This window comes from Parus major, chromosome 4 (genome assembly GCF_001522545.3).
Source record: "Parus major isolate Abel chromosome 4, Parus_major1.1, whole genome shotgun sequence".
In the NCBI taxonomy this organism is placed as follows: domain Eukaryota; kingdom Metazoa; phylum Chordata; class Aves; order Passeriformes; family Paridae; genus Parus; species Parus major.
Genome location: NC_031771.1, coordinates 43420501 through 43435659, shown reverse-complemented (window position 1 = coordinate 43435659; position 15159 = coordinate 43420501). Strand labels below are relative to the sequence as shown.

The 15159-nt window shown below is 47.1% G+C and overlaps 3 protein-coding genes and 1 long non-coding RNA gene across 14 annotated transcripts in view; 2 read left to right on the top strand and 2 right to left on the bottom strand.

Moving 5' to 3' along the window:
- The window catches only part of LOC107202967, a 32632-nt gene extending 29791 nt beyond the window's left edge, over nucleotides 1–2841 (bottom strand). Inside the window, exon 1 of the long non-coding RNA XR_004497180.1 lies at nucleotides 2700–2841. This is a non-coding gene — a long non-coding RNA (uncharacterized LOC107202967). The remainder of the gene's footprint in view (nucleotides 1–2699) is intronic.
- Nucleotides 2842–2922: 81 nt separating this feature from the next.
- SLC10A4 (solute carrier family 10 member 4) lies at nucleotides 2923–5714 on the top strand. Its single transcript, XM_015623735.3, has 3 exons — nucleotides 2923–3493; nucleotides 3887–4097; nucleotides 4745–5714. Exons 1-3 carry the CDS (start codon nucleotides 3114–3116, stop codon nucleotides 5258–5260), a joined length of 1107 nt encoding a protein of 368 aa, XP_015479221.1. The 5' UTR covers nucleotides 2923–3113; the 3' UTR covers nucleotides 5261–5714.
- A 219-nt stretch (nucleotides 5715–5933) lies between these two features.
- On the top strand, nucleotides 5934–10936 carry ZAR1 (zygote arrest 1). The gene is made up of 5 exons (XM_033513894.1): nucleotides 5934–6624; nucleotides 6660–6742; nucleotides 6827–6919; nucleotides 6994–7068; nucleotides 7143–10936. Exons 1-5 carry the CDS (start codon nucleotides 5934–5936, stop codon nucleotides 7284–7286), a joined length of 1086 nt encoding a protein of 361 aa, XP_033369785.1. The 3' UTR covers nucleotides 7287–10936.
- Nucleotides 10497–15159, bottom strand: part of FRYL (FRY like transcription coactivator) — a 161955-nt gene continuing 157292 nt past the window's right edge. For 5 of the 11 annotated variants that reach the window (XM_015624289.3, XM_015624287.3, XM_015624280.3 and 2 more), the window contains 3 exons: nucleotides 14616–14726; nucleotides 13065–13261; nucleotides 10497–12598 (listed from right to left, as the gene is read on the bottom strand). In XM_015624289.3, the coding sequence (XP_015479775.1) occupies nucleotides 12340–12598; nucleotides 13065–13261; nucleotides 14616–14726 (567 nt within the window). In that variant the 3' untranslated portion in view covers nucleotides 10497–12339. The remainder of the gene's footprint in view (nucleotides 12599–13064; nucleotides 13262–14615; nucleotides 14727–15159) is intronic. The other 6 variants (XM_033513947.1, XM_015624283.3, XM_015624284.3 and 3 more) reach the window with 2 other exon arrangements.

The window sequence follows — 15159 nt, the reverse complement described above, 5'->3', positions numbered from 1 at the left end:
CAACTTTGCAGTAGTCCTGGGCTATGCCAGATGCTTTTAAATCTCTGTCAAGAGAAGCAAGTGGTTGAAACATCACACAGTGTGCTGAAGCAGTCACTAACTGAGTAAACAGCAAGGTTGTTTTGCTCATTCCTTAAAGTACAATCAAAAATCCTTAAAAGTCTAAAACTTAAAAGTTTATCCTCTATTTTTCACCTTTGATTCTAGTTGAATAAAGGGAAGGCACAAAAATCCTGTTATAAAGGAGTGAACACAATTTCTTGGTTTTGAGAGACTTCTGCCTCTCCAGACTGGCTTATAGCACAAGTGCTCTTCTGTGGAAGTCAACCCTCTTCTAAGATAATTGTAAGGCAATATTTTGAATAAAAGTTACAAACTACAACAAATTCATATTTCAGCAGTCCTTTCCCTACCTCTTCTTTGTTCTTGCTAACTTTTATCCTTTTCACCCATTTTTCAACTAGAAGGATTAACAAGGAATAATTGAGAATGATGTATGATCAGGTTTACTTGCCAAGTCTTTTTATACTCAAATATTCAATTTGTTGCTTCCAGTAATAGCAGGGTAGGCAGTATCCTTTCTCCTGCCCTCCACAAAAGAAAGCAGAAAGGAATTATCCATGGATTTAGATACGCTGAGGTGTTCACTGTGTGGGAGCTGGTTGCCTCACAGCCAGATGCTGCAAAACTACTCAGCATCACTCCAGACTCGAGCTTGTGCTTTCATGATGACATATCAGGACAGCAAATTAGAGACAAGAACCATGCTCAGCAGCAGGTACAACGTTTTTTCATTCTAAATGCTGCATGTGAAAATATGCTGGGTGCCCACCTGGTATGAAGGTACTTTGTGAATGGACAATTAGCACACATAAAAACACATTGACTGGGTTCAGACTTGGCTTTCCCTGAAGGCAGCTTCACTGTTCATGTTCAAACCAAGAGTTTAATTTTAGCTGATAAATTATAACAAAAACCTCAAGAGGTCTTGATTTCTTGTGATGCATTCATGACATTTTCCCACTATAGTTCAGTGTCCCTTGAAACTGAAGTTTATGCTAACTGGGTGGTCTCTGAAAGAGCCTGCATCGGGTTCCTGGGCTCCTCATGTAACTGCCTGCAACATAGGTGCCACACACATTATGATATAAAAATATCTTCCTGTGACCAGCCCTGCTGCAGTGGGGAGTTTGGGGAGTGACAGTCAGAGATAAAGCAGGAGGCTTGGCTGCCTCCCCACCTGCTCAATAAGCAGCTGCCCTGTGCTCGCACAGTGGATCCATCCTGGGTCTGCCCACAGTGATCCCTGCTCAGCCCCACCACAGGGAACCACCCGGGCACTTCTCACAAACCAGGGAGGGTATGATAAGCAAATGACCTGCATGGTGTGAAGCAAAGTACTGGCTACATGACAAATGGAATAACAGACAACTGTGGTAACACTTTAGGAAGCACAATAAATACACTGCAAGCTTTTCTGTTTATGCAAACGAGAAAATTAAATCCAGAGAATGCTGTTGGCTCACAAAGCCAACCAGATCCTGAGATTCCCTCCTCTAAAGCCCAAAAATATGAATGAACTAAAGCAATCCGGATCCTATCTGGCTGCTCATCTCTGATGTCTCATCTTCCCTGAGCCTTCCTTAGGCTAATGACGAGGAAACAAACACAGGCAGAACAACATTGAACTTGGCATCATTTTGGCAAAGTTGCATTCTCAGGATTTTGTCACCGGCTACTAGCACTTCTTGTGTCACCTGTACCCCAAGAAAGAACCAAAGGTTTAATAGGAAAACTGGCTGTTTTTCTTTCAAGCCACCAATAATTTCTACTTGAGTCCCAGGACAGCCTAAAATTTTACCCAAACTTGCTGTTTGATGAAGCTGAAGGCAGGCAGCCAGTCAGAGCAGCTCCCATAGGCTTTCCTCCTTAAATCCGGTGTGTCCCCCTTCAGGTGTGACCCGAAATGCTCCATGCAGAAGCAGAACCACACACAAAGTGCAGAAACCAAGGGGCAGCAACTGGGGATGCTCTGTCCTGGATCAGCTACCCTCACCCAGGAGTGGTAAAGTGGTGGCTGTGACCCCTCTAAACCCTGCAGGTGAACAAGGGAAAGAGCTTCATTCCTAAGACAAGGCCAATAGTAGGGCCAAGAGTGAGAATCACTGACATTATCTCCTGCTCTTGGAAGCTGCCCTCCTCTCTCAATAACTCCTGCCCTTGTGAGGCTAGTTGGGCATTCTATACAGCACTGCACTTCTGAAGGAATGGGGTGACACACAATTATTAAATGAAAAGTAAATGTTGCAAGCACAATTTTATGACTGAAAACAGTTTAATCACCCATGCGATTTTTGGGAGATGGACTACATGTCTTACCCTGGTTTGAATAGCTGTGTGCCTCTGAGCTTGACTGTTTCCTTTGCATGTACTGACTACCCTTTAAAAGATACCACCTCTCCTGACAAGTTTCTGGGTCCCCACCAGCAGAAAGTGGTGCCTCCTCGACCTCATAAAAGGGCTTTCCATCCTTCCTCACACATTCCAAAGGCTTCACATCAACAGCAACTTGCCTGGAGGGGGAACGAGCTTGGCAAACCCTCAGCAGAGGGGTCTAGTGCTGCCCACCCACATCGCGCGACATTGCTACGCTAATTGACCTTTTAGTAATGCCGACGCCAAAGTAAATGCTGTGGTACCTCAGGTCTTCTGCTGGAAAGGTCGGGCTCTGCCGGCTCCGCAAGAGGCTGCCGGGGGTCGCACCAGAGAAGAGGATGCGGCCGCCGCCTGCGCTTCCCTCCGCCGGGGCCGGGCGGCGCTGGCGGCCGGCGATGACCGCCGTCGAGGCGGCAGCGAGACACCGCCCACGCCGGGGGTGGCCCCGCGTGGGTCCGGGGACGAGCGGGCGGCGCCCGCAGCAGACAGGCAGCCGGGGACCGCGGCCGCGGCGCATCGGCAGCGCCCGGGGATCCGAGCGGAGCCGGGGGGGGATGCGGGCTCCGCCGCCCGCCGGGGCGAACCCTCCCCGCGTCCCGCACTGACGGCAGCCCCGCCACCCGCGCTCTCCCCCGGGGCTTGGCGGGGAGCCGGCGGCTCCCGGGGCCGCGCAGCCCATGGCCAGCTCCGCGCAGCCCCCGGCGGCGGGCGGCGGCCCCGACGGCGGGTCTCTGGCGGGGGGCGGCGAGACCTTCGGGGACCGCTCCCTCAGCCAGGGCCTGAGCGTGCTGGTGGGGCTGGGGCTCTGCGTGACCATGCTGGGGCTGGGATGCGCCGTGGAGCTGGGGCAGCTGGGGCAGCAGCTCCGGCGGCCCGTAGGGCTGCTGCTGGCCCTGCTGGGACAATTCGTGGCCATGCCGCTGCTGGCATTCCTCCTCGCTCTCATCTTCGCCCTGGACGAGGTGGCGGCCGTGGCTGTACTGCTATGCGGCTGCTGCCCCGGGGGCAACCTTTCCAACCTCATGTCGGTGCTCGTCGACGGGGATATGAATCTGAGGTAGGTGCCCCGCTGCCCCTCGCCTCCAGCCGGCCGGGGGAGGCGGGGAGGGTTCGCTGGGCACCTGCCGCCGGTGGAGCCGGGACGGGCGGGTACGGCGCGCTGGGAATCGGCAGCACAGCTCTCCTGCCCCTACCGTGAAGGTTCTTACAACAGCCCCGAAACACGCTTCCCGCCTCCTTCCCTAAAAAGCTTGCGTGTCGGCGCCCTGGCCGGAGTGGGGAACGAGGTGAAGGATGGAGAGGGGAGAGAGGAGAACGAGCGGGCTCTTGCCGTGAGGAAGTGCCCGGCCGGCTGCAGAACCCACTCCAGCCGGGGTTCGGGTTTCCCCGGGGCTGCTCTCCGCGACCGGACCCGCGGTGATGGAGCATTTCTCTGTTTCCCCCGGCGCAGCATTATCATGACGGCCTCCTCCACGCTGCTGGCCCTCTTCCTGATGCCCCTCTGCCTCTGGATCTACAGCCGCCACTGGATCAACACGGCCGTGGTGCAGCTGCTGCCCCTGGGGGCGGTAAGCCTGACGCTGGGTAGCACCCTGCTGCCCATCGGCCTGGGGGTGCTCATCCGATACCGGCACCCCCGCGCCGCCGACCTCCTGGTCAAGGTAGGCACAGCGCCCGGAGGGGAGGAGGGTGGCACCGGGGACAGGGAGCCGAAGCAGTAAGCTTTCTAGTCCCCCCAAACCGGTGTTAGTCTCACACAGGCATATTCAACTATTTAGGTGGAATACAAAGACTTACAGTCTTGAAATAAAACGTTGGGGCAGGGAAAGGGAGGGAGATGGCTGGTTACCCCCTATCGCAGCACACAGGAAGGAAGGCAGCGTGGTGCTGCACCCGGGCAGGCATCCTGGACCCTGTAGCAGAGGCATTCCGTGACATCCTGCTTGCTTCCCACACCTTCTGCATCCATGTCAGGCAAAACCAACCTGCAGGCACAGTCACGCTTTCTTAAAACATGCAACTGAATTAGCTTAATTGAGAAAGGAAGAGTGAGGCAGAAGTCCTGATTCTTGTTTCCCAGCAAGTCATCCCAAACCAAAATGATGATGACCTCAGCCCCCTTCCTTTCCTGGGATATGATCAATCACCACCAAAATCCCAGGCCAGGAGAAAACCTGGGAAGGGCAGTGCAGCCATATTTTGCAGTTTAGACTCTTTAGCAAGCCTCTACCTGGTATGCTTTTCCTTTCTAAATAATAGCCCTCATGTTGTTTATCATGTTTTTTATCATGTCTGTATCTGTTGCCAGATTTCCCTGTGGTCCCTCTTGGTGACTCTGGTGGTCCTGTTCATCCTGACTGGGACCATGCTGGGCCCAGATCTGTTGGCACAGATTCCTGCGTCTGTCTACGCCATTGCAGTGCTGATGCCTTTGGCAGGGTACGCCTTGGGATACGGCTTAGCCACTGTCTTTAAAATGCCCCCACACTGCAGGAGAACAGTATCTTTGGAAACGGGGTGCCAAAACGTCCAGCTCTGCACTGCCATCCTAAAACTCACCTTCTCCCCGGAGCTCATAGGGAGCATGTACATGTTTCCCTTGCTTTATGCGCTTTTTCAGTCAGCGGAAGCGGGACTGTTTGTGCTGGCATACAAGATGTACGGAAGAGACAGCTACAAGCAAGATACACTTGGTGAAGAGGAAGACACAGATATTTCCTACAAGAAACTGAAGGAAGAGGAGGTAGCTGATACTTCATATGGCACAGTGACCACAGAGGAGCACAACTCCATTCAGATGGAGCCAACTCAGACAGCGCTTTAGGCAGGACAAAGAGGTAACTCCCCAAGACATGAATGTGTGTTGTGCTTGTAGCCAGGCTGGAGCTGTGCTCGCTGCTGTGCAAGCGGAGCTGCCCAGCGTCTATCGTTTCTCCAGCTGCTCCCATTGTACAAGGTGATATGTGTTTATTACCATGACAGTTCTACTTCCTCAAAAGTAAACGTGAAAGAAAAAAAAAAAAAAAAAAAAAAAAGAAAAGCATCACTGTGACACAAACCAGTAACGGTAGAACTTCATGCAAGGAGGCTGCTGCCTGGCTGAGTGCAGCAGGAATGGGTAGAAGGAAGAAACAGTGTTCTACAGAGTCAGTGCCAACTCAGTGTCAGTTCAGATGACAGAAAAAACACGTCGCGTGTGTGTCTCTGTGCCTCCCACCTGCTGTAAAAGCATTGTTCTCATTGTTCTCACCACAAATACATGGCGAAGCCGAACCAAACCCGTGTTATCCACTGTTTACTCCCGTGGAGGCAATTAAGAGCCGCGCTGCCGGGTTCGACTGGGGGCTGTGATGGGGGTGGGGGATGGCCCAAGGCCGCGCACCAGGTGGGGATGGGAAGGGACCGCAAGGCCGGCGCCCGTCGGGGGCGAGGGAAGCGCGGCCCCGCCCCGGGGGTATTTAAGGCCACCTGCCGAGGGTTGCCCCGGGTCCAGTGCGATGGCCGAGGAGGCGATGGCGAGCTATCTGTACACCGCCTACCCCCCCTACTCCTACCGCTACCCACCGCCCAAGGGTAAAGGAGGAGCGGCGGGCGGCTGGCGGCCGCGGGGCAGCAGCTACTTCCCGGGCTACGGGGAGGCGGCCGCCGAGTACTTCGACAACTACCAGCGGGCACAGCTCAAGGCCATCCTCTCCCAGGTCAACCCTAACCTGACGCCGCGGCTCCGCAAGGCAAACACCAAGGAGGTGGGCGTCCAGGTGAACCCGCGGCAGGACGTCTCTGTGCAGTGCTCGCTCGGGCCCCGCACGCTGCTGCGCCGCCGCCCCGGCCCCGCCGCGCCGCGGCCCCGTGAGGCGGAGCGGGGGCAGGAGCTGGGCAGCCCCGCCACCACCAGCACCCGTGCCGTGCGCTTCCCTCGCACCATCGCCGTCTACTCGCCCGTGGCGTCCCGCAGACTCACCGCCTTTCTGGAGGAGCCGGGCCCGGAGCCGGAGCGGCGGCCGCAGCAGCAGGACAAGGCGGCGGCCGTCGAGGAGGAGCCGGCCGCGCTGCGGGAGCAGCGGGAGGCGGAGGCGGCAGCCGTGCGGGCGAGCTGGGAGAAGCCCCCCGAGGGTGGCGCCCGGCCGCCCCACCTGAGCCGGCGACGGACGCAAGCCAGGAGGAGGTGGCAGAGGCAGCCGAGGCACAGCCTGCCGCCGAGCCGGCAGCCCAGCCGCCGGCAGAGCCGGCAGCTCAGCCGGCAGAGCCGCCGGCCTCACCCCAGAAGCGGCAGTCGTCGGCAGGCAAGACCCGCCTGCGTTTCCAGGTGAGTGTCGGCCGCCGGGGAGCAGAGCGGGGCCCGGCTGGCCCGGGAGGCGCCCGCACCGTCGAATAACATTGTCCCCGGCAGTTCCTGGAGCAGAAGTATGGGTACTACCACTGCAAGGCCTGCAACATCCGCTGGGAGAGCGCCTATGTTTGGTGCGTCCAGGGCACCAACAAGGTAGGGCCGGCTCGGATTGCCCCGGCTCGGGCTCCTCGCCGCCGCCCCTCTGCTGACACCAGCCTTTCCCGCAGGTCTATTTCCGTCAGTTCTGCCGCACCTGCCAGAAGTCCTACAACCCGTACCGCGTGGAGGACATCACCTGCCAGGTAAGGGATCCCTGCCCTGCGCCCGACCACTCCTGGGCCCGGCCGCCCTCACCGACCGCCGCCTTCTCCCTCAGAGCTGCAAGCAGACGCGGTGCACCTGCCCCGTGAAGATGCGCCACGTGGATCCCAAGAGGCCCCACCGCCAGGACCTCTGCGGGAGATGCAGAGGGAAACGCCTCTCCTGCGATAGTACATTCAGTTTCAAATACATCATCTGAATGGGAAGGGTTTTGTTTTTTTTTTCTGATTAGGGCTCTTCAAGAAAAGAAGAGTTCTACTTGCTCTGCAAGTAAAGCAGATTTATTTTGGTTTTGTTGGTGTTGTTGAAGGTACTCGGTAAGATGTAGTTTAGGAAAGCATGAAAATAAAAGCATTGCAAAGCACGCTCAAATGATCAGGTGGGTTTGTGCCCAGCTCAGAGGGTGCATATTGTAAATTCTGTAACTTGCATAGGTGACAGGCCTAGAGGTGTATTGTAAATCAGTGATGGTCTTGGAAGCAACTGACTTGGGACTTTGTGGACTTTCCTCAGGTGGAAAGGGTTTCTGTTACTGATCCTGCTCTTGAACTAATCATATGCTTGAAGTTAACATCAAATTGATATCTGCAGTAGGCTATCCTTCATGAACAAAACTTCAGTAGTATTCACTCATTTTGCACACCTCTAGTTAATGTACAAAGTATCCTACACCTGTTTTTCATCACTAGAAAATGATTGAGAAATGCTGTGTAAGTATTGAATCACTTCTACTCGTACAGCTGGTCTGCATTTGGCTAAGTTGGTGTTCTTGTCTGTGTAGGCAAAAGCCAAAGTAAGCTTTTCAGGGATGGTCCTCACAAAATGCTGAAGAATGGAGTCACTGGTGTTATGGTGATGGTCTCTTGGTAAACGTGTTGTTCATCTTGCACAAGGTTATGGAGAGAGGGATGCTTCAGAGGAGAAAGGTACAATCATACTGCATCTGTTTGTCTTCCTTTTCAGCCTGCAGGTGAAGTGCAGGAGCTGTGCACTTAGTGGATTGTATTTGTAGAGTTTGATCTAATTAGGTTACATGCCCACCATCAGAATTGAACTCCCACACTCCCCTGGGGCTGGGTTTGCAGCTAGGAATTTTACTTGTAGTGTTTGGTAGTAATGGCAGAACCAGCACTAGTTACCTGTAGATGATGCTCTCAGTGGGCTATTGGTGCTCTCAGTGGTGGTGTCCTCTGCAACAATATCTCTTCAGCCAAGTGTTATGAGCTGGCTCTGGCTAACTTAGAACACCATCTGAGCAGATTCACAAGCTAGTAAAACCTACACCACTGCCCAAGTCTGTCTCTTAGCTATGGAGCTGGGTACACACAGATGAAAATGAGAATGGTACTGACACTTAATTTTTCAATTGAGCATAGTCACCAAGCCTTTTGCAGAACTCTTGAGGTAGCTTCTCTTTGAAAAGACTGATCTTTATATTTGCTATAGCAAACTTATCTGCACCTGTATCCAGTTTACTTGAGAGACCAGTCTATTAGCTAAAGGGAGAACCAGCCTGAGCCCATGCTGTAAAACAGCTTCAGTGCCGGTGATCTTGTTTCTTCAAGCAGAAGCTAGTGTATGGCAGGGTAGTCAAACAATATCCTTTGTATCATTGTGTCTTGTTTGACAGTTTATTCTATATGCTTAATTTGCCTTGCTGTAAATTCCTGCCCTATTTCAATATACCCCTTGAACCTGCTACAGTAGGCTTAATGCCTCAGTGTGAATTTATTGCCAAGTAATTTTATTTATTCTTGCTGCATTCATTATTATAGCAGTGTGAGGTGTTCTGGGAACAAGAGACCTACTTCCTCCAGATAAGAGCATCTATTTCCTGCTTCTACCTGAAGTGTCTTTCATGTATCACAGGAAAAGGAAATATTCCCTTGCTTTACCAGCTCACTCAGACTTTCACAGTAAATTCCACTGTTGCCCTATTCAATTTGAAAAGTACCCCTGCAATTGGGCAGGTGCATGTGCCTTGTACTTGCCTGTATTCACCACTGTGATGAGCAGTAGCAAGCCTCCAGCTTGAGGAATGCACTTGGGGCCCTCTCTGCAGCCACCTGGCCCCACGGCCTGTTTGCAGTTGTGATCTGTGATCTCTGTTTCTGAGCATTCTCTCCTCCAAGGATGTTCTTCAATGTTTTCCTGTTTGTCTTCCCCATTCTAGTGGCTGTAGTCTCTTCCTGACACATGCATTGAGAAAGTGACTGTGACGAGTCTGTGCACCTTGCTAATGAGTCAGAGAGCTGAAGCTCTGTGCCATGCCAGTATGAAATCATGGCAATATGAACAGCTGAATGCTTCCTATTTGTACAGGCATCCTCACAAAACACTGCTTTGAGGATTACTTGCTGTGAATATGGTGACTCATACAGCATTATCAGTACTAGCCCAAAGTGAAATCTAGTGCAACTTAAGGTCTGTCATCTGCACTACAGTCTAAGCAGTAGTTGGTTCTGCATGATGAGGTGTGGAACAGGCCTAGCTGATGTGAACTGGGTGTTGTGCTTCACCAGCAGCTGATGAAGGCTCAAAGTGGCAGGTATCAAGGTGGCCACCCCTGCTTTCATCAGCTACTGCAAGACTCAGTGGTTTGGAGGAGTACAATGCAGTGGGCATCCATATTAAAGCTTTCCTTAATCCTGCAGCATTCTTCAGTTCCAGAGTAGCTCTACATCCCACCCCTCTTACATAAATATGTTCAATGCTTTTACTGCTTGATGCCCAAGTACAATTCTGTACTTTCTAGTTGCTTTTCAGCTTTACTGCCGTGTCATGCCAGCACACACTGATTGTGGGCACTAGACTCAGCAGGAAGAAGGAAAGCTACTCCTGACCTATTGTAATTACAAAGTGCAAAGTGGAAGGGAACAGCCTTTATGGTGCTGGCTCTTCAAAGCTATCCTGAACTTGCTCTGTACAGCTTTTTCATAAAGCGATTCTTTTGCACTTGTCAGCTCAGTCAGCACTGTATCTGCTGCATCTAACAGGAGATCTCTGATATTTTGCTTGTTTCTGAACAGCTTTACCATAGCTTTGGATTTGGCACAGACCTTGCACCAGGTAATGCAGGGTGACAGCTCACACAGTAGTTGACTGATTTTTGGAAAGCTTAATAAAATTAAAGCAATAGCAAAAGACAGCTAACACAATTCTGCTCCAGAGAACAGGTTCCACTAGCCATTATAAATGGAGGAAGATGTGTAACATAAGGAATTACATGTATGAATTTGAGTTTCATGAGAACTCCATTAACAGCTTCAGAGGATGCCTAGAAAAATGCTGCTGTGAAGAAAGGACATACAAGGAAAAAAAACTACTTCAGAGCATCCAGGCCTCTGCAATCAGTGTTTAGTCTGTTTAGCTAAAGTATTTAAACTCCAGCTTGTAAAAATACACAAAATGAGAGATACAATGTCTTTTATTTTTACAAAAAAAAGCTGGTAAAAGATGATGTAAATAAAAGTGTAATGCGCCCCTAAATAAAACTACCTCTCCCCTGTAAATACTAGTTAAATAATTAAGAACACCAGCTACAGTACCACAAAACCATCAAAATAATTCAGTTTTATCAGGGACAGGGAAAAAAATACAGTGACTATGAATGTGCCTTGACCAGTTACAGAATTTGTTAGGATAACTACTGTCAGCAGTCCAACAGTGTGCACAGTGCCTTCAATTAATGCATTTCAGCATAATTACATTTCTAGTGGGGTCTAATTCCCCCAAAAAGGCAGAGCTAAGAATTTCAATTCTACATTCTAAACTCTGGAATTAGAGCCCATTAAAAAATATCACAGTGGGTAAGAGATGTATATAAAAATACTGGGTGTTCCTTTCAAATCATAGGAATTGTGGGACTACATTCTTTTTTTCGGTTTGTTTTTTTTCTTGTTCTGGTTTTTTTTGTTTGTTTTATTTTGTTTTTTTCCTACAAAATGCTATTGGTTTCAACAGAATCCAGTTTGGTTTATGCTACAGACTTTAAACTACGAGTATATTGCCTGTTTGCATGTTTTGGTAGTCAGGGTTTTTTCTGTCTTTTTTTTTTTTTTTCTATAGTCCCAATTCCTTAGGCTTCAGTTGAGTCATGAAGATGCATATCCATGCATTCAAACTCTTCAAACCCTGCAGGCTACTCAGACTGCAAGTACTGCATGTGACTACCAAGAGGGAATGCCCCCTTCTCCTCATAGCTTTATACACCTACTGTTTTAACAGTGCATTGCACAAATTTACACAAAAAATACTGGTTTTGCACTATACAGTTTCTAGAATATATACAGAATAAAATAAGTTAACTTCTAATGAGAATTGCTGATGGGCAGCATATATCTTTAATATACATTTTAAAGTCTCTGCAGGCAGCTACTTTTTGGTTAGTTGTTATCAATATTTGTAACATAAGCACTGGTCAGAGAACTGAGCAGCATTCCAATAAAGTTAACAGATATATTATTTCTTTTAGAAACACTGGGAAATCCCAGTTTAAAATATTATTAAATGTCCTAACATTTACACACTATGAGGATTAGATCTAATAAAATAAAATTTCTTCAAAAATAATCTTGCAGCTCTTTTAAGCATGCTCTGAGACCTTATTTAACAATCATCCATACCTTCAAAAAACAACTGTCACATAGCCATACATTCTAACTCACACACATTATTTCCTTATTACAGACAACAAAAGCAAATAAAACACTGAGAAGTCAATGTTTTTTGCAGTCACACGCCATTTCTACTCATGTTTGACTGCACATTCTTCATGACTATTGCAAAGTGTCTCATTAGGTGTTAGTTGATGGTTTTATCTACTACTGCTGGAAAGCCAGGAAGCCTTGCAGGTCTTCAGCCAAAATAAACCAGCCTTGATTTTAGCCTCATCCCACCTGCAATATTGATCCAACCTGTAGAGGCTGTTGATGCAAACATCATTTATAGTTCTGTTACAACAGAAAATAATGCATATGTATGCATTATATTTAAGCCCTTTTCCTTTCATGTAGTTTTTATACACAAATTTAATAAAAAAATACTACTGCCACACAGGCTGCTGTGTAGAAAGAGCACTCAAGTAGGATGTTCACTTCAATTTTCAGAGTTTTACTCCTGTTGAAAGAGTTTCTTGCTGTGATAAAAGTGTGTTGGTTGTCAGGATTGCCGGAGGTTTGTTTTTTTGTGAAAGGTGCTCAATAATAGTCTGAAGCATCTTAATCATCACTTCTTTTCTAAATGACAGCTGTTCACAATCCAGTGGTCACAAGCGTTATTCCTGTTTTGATCTTCCCTAGAAGCTGACAGGATTGCACCATGCGGAGAGATTCTCGGATTTCTAGATTAAGTTCCATCAGCTTTGAGCTGGCCTCAGACATATCTTGGTTGGAGCCTACTACTGCAAAGCTGCCAGTTTGGCCAAGTGTCTGATGACGGAAATAGATGTGCAGCAATGTTTGAACTGGGTCATCTTCAGAACTGCCAAAGATGTCATGGGGCCAAATAGATCTGTAAACACACAGTTTGGATTTAAACATTAAAAAAAAAAAAAGTGTTCAAATGTTCTTTAAACAGACATTTGAACAGAAGACAGGAAAATGCAAGGGAAAATAACAGGCAATTTGGATTTAAAAATGGCAAGTTTAAATACTTTTATTCTTTAAGCAGATATTTGAACAAAACTCATAGAAAAATGCTAGAGGAATGTTTCTTCCCTTGAATCCCAGTAATTAACAGTAATATTTTCTCAGAGATAAATTCTAAAGAACAAGTATTACTAAAGTTGTTTTTTACTTTTCTTAAATTACTAAAAAATAACCCCAGAATCTGTAATGAAGCAACAGTGTTTGTCCTTTTCAACAAGGACATCCAGCACAAACTGAAAAAATAAAAAAGAATAGTGCCTATCCCTGTTCTTAATTTAAAAAGGTCTGTAAAGAAACTCAAGATCTGAAAGCAGTTCTTCATAACTTACCTGAAAGCCTTGACCTGTGCCACAGCTGACACAAACTCCTTGTTTCTCAGGGATTCAATGAGGGAGTGAATAGCTGTTTCTGTGCTAGCTTGGGAAGCCTCTGCAATTTCAATTTCTTCGATACCACTGTCAGACACTGCCTCGGCCTCTTTCAGGCAGCTCTCCAAAAGAGCAAGTTCTTCAGACATGTTTATTACCTAAAACAAGTATAAGTTATATTTTCTAGTTTAAATGTATTTCAAGCTGAAGTAATTTTCCAAAGATCAGGTTTTTATTTTTCCTCCTCTGCAATAATGAGAAATAGAAAAAGAATACCCAAATATTTATTGCAGTTGCTTAAGTATACAGTTAATTTAATGGCCCAAGCATGCATGTCAATTATTTGGGCTTTCCCTGATGAAGTTTCCATCTTTGTTATTTTAAAATTTATTTTAAAAAAATAAATTTCTTTTCTCCTTATGTTACTTAATAACAAACTGACAAGAAGAATGAAACATTTTAGAAAGGTATGACAGCAGTGGTGCCATTACAAGGACATCTCAAATATGTAGGAAAAAATCTGGAAGGCTGGTAAGCCAGCACAGTAATAGTAGTGCAGCCAATGTATATAATAATATCTTTGGCTTTAGCTGCAACACATGAGTAAAACACGAGGCCATCTCTCAGAACATGATTCTGCATCTAACTAACTTAGGCAAGAAGTGGGACTGATGTGATGCTAGCCTTCCAGAGTGTTCTTCAGACACAAACTTTTTTGCAGGCTCTACAAAAATCTGGAAATAAAAGTGAGGAACATGCATTTTTTTTCTGAAGCTAGTCATGAAACGAAGAGTTTTCCTCAGGATTTTCATGTTCCTCCCTACTATATCAAGCAAGACCAACCCTACTTTTTTTTTTTTCTGCTACCCCTGTTTATTGCATTCCAGACCCAGGAGGGAACTTACAAAAGACATTATTAATAGCATAATGCACACAACTCAATTAACATCACATATGTACCACATGCGCACCACTGAAAAACACCTTTTAAAGTTACTACAACTAAAAATCAGGCATGAGAGGTAGAGACTGCACTACTAACTGTGCTTAGGATGGGGACTAAGGTTGCAGAGTAATTGAACGGTGGCTGAAGTGACACAGTTAAATGAATCAGCTGGTAGAAAGTTACAGTGTTTGCTATAGGAAACACCAGGGTGATGGAAAGGGGCTTCATCACAGAGCTCTGCTGAGTGGAGTTGATGTGTCTTGATTGTAGCTTGATTAGAATACACCAGGAGTGCTACTGAAATCCTCATCACTGGACTCCCTACATTCCTGTCTTTTTAAAAAGAGCTTTCAAGCTGTACAAAAATCATCACAGATAATTGAACATCTCAGAAAATTCTTGTAAGCTCTACTTAAATATTTTATTAATTGGCTATAAAACAGCTGGAACCCTCCTCCAGTTTCTAAAAGGATGTCCCACTGATGAAAATGTTGTCAAAATGTGTTTTAAATTGTCTGCTTTTAAAATGTCAACAATTACTAGCTGAATGGCATGGTTTTCATTACCTCTGCTTCTTTTTTGATTGTTTTTACTTGACTGATGAGTTTGCAATAGGCTTGGAACAGAAGCAGTAACTGGAAATGCAACTTGTATAGCCTCCGACACAACTCCAGCTCCTACAAATGTAAACAACACTATTATATTCAGGAAGTGAAAACCTCTTACTATCTAGTACAAGAGACAATAAATCACAAGTTCTTCAGTATAGTGTGCAAAATCAGAAGTAGTTAATTTGGCTACTAAAGAAAATGCCAAAAATATTTAGAAGCTAATATACAGTAAGCTAATGAAAAGCAGGTGAAAGCTTCATTCAGTTCTAGATTTACAGGTAGCCTCTCACAAGGACTTAAAGTTCACTTTTTAATAAGATACATTTCCAAGAAGGGGGGTGGAGTGGGATTTGAAGTGATTAAAAAGGCATTTTGAAATGTCTGGAACATTTCAAGATTTCATGTCTGAAAAACAAGGGGTTTATAGATCACTTACTTTTATTGTTGATGTTTTACAATTTTAAATTCAAGATCTAATATCCAAAAAAAGCAGTTGTGG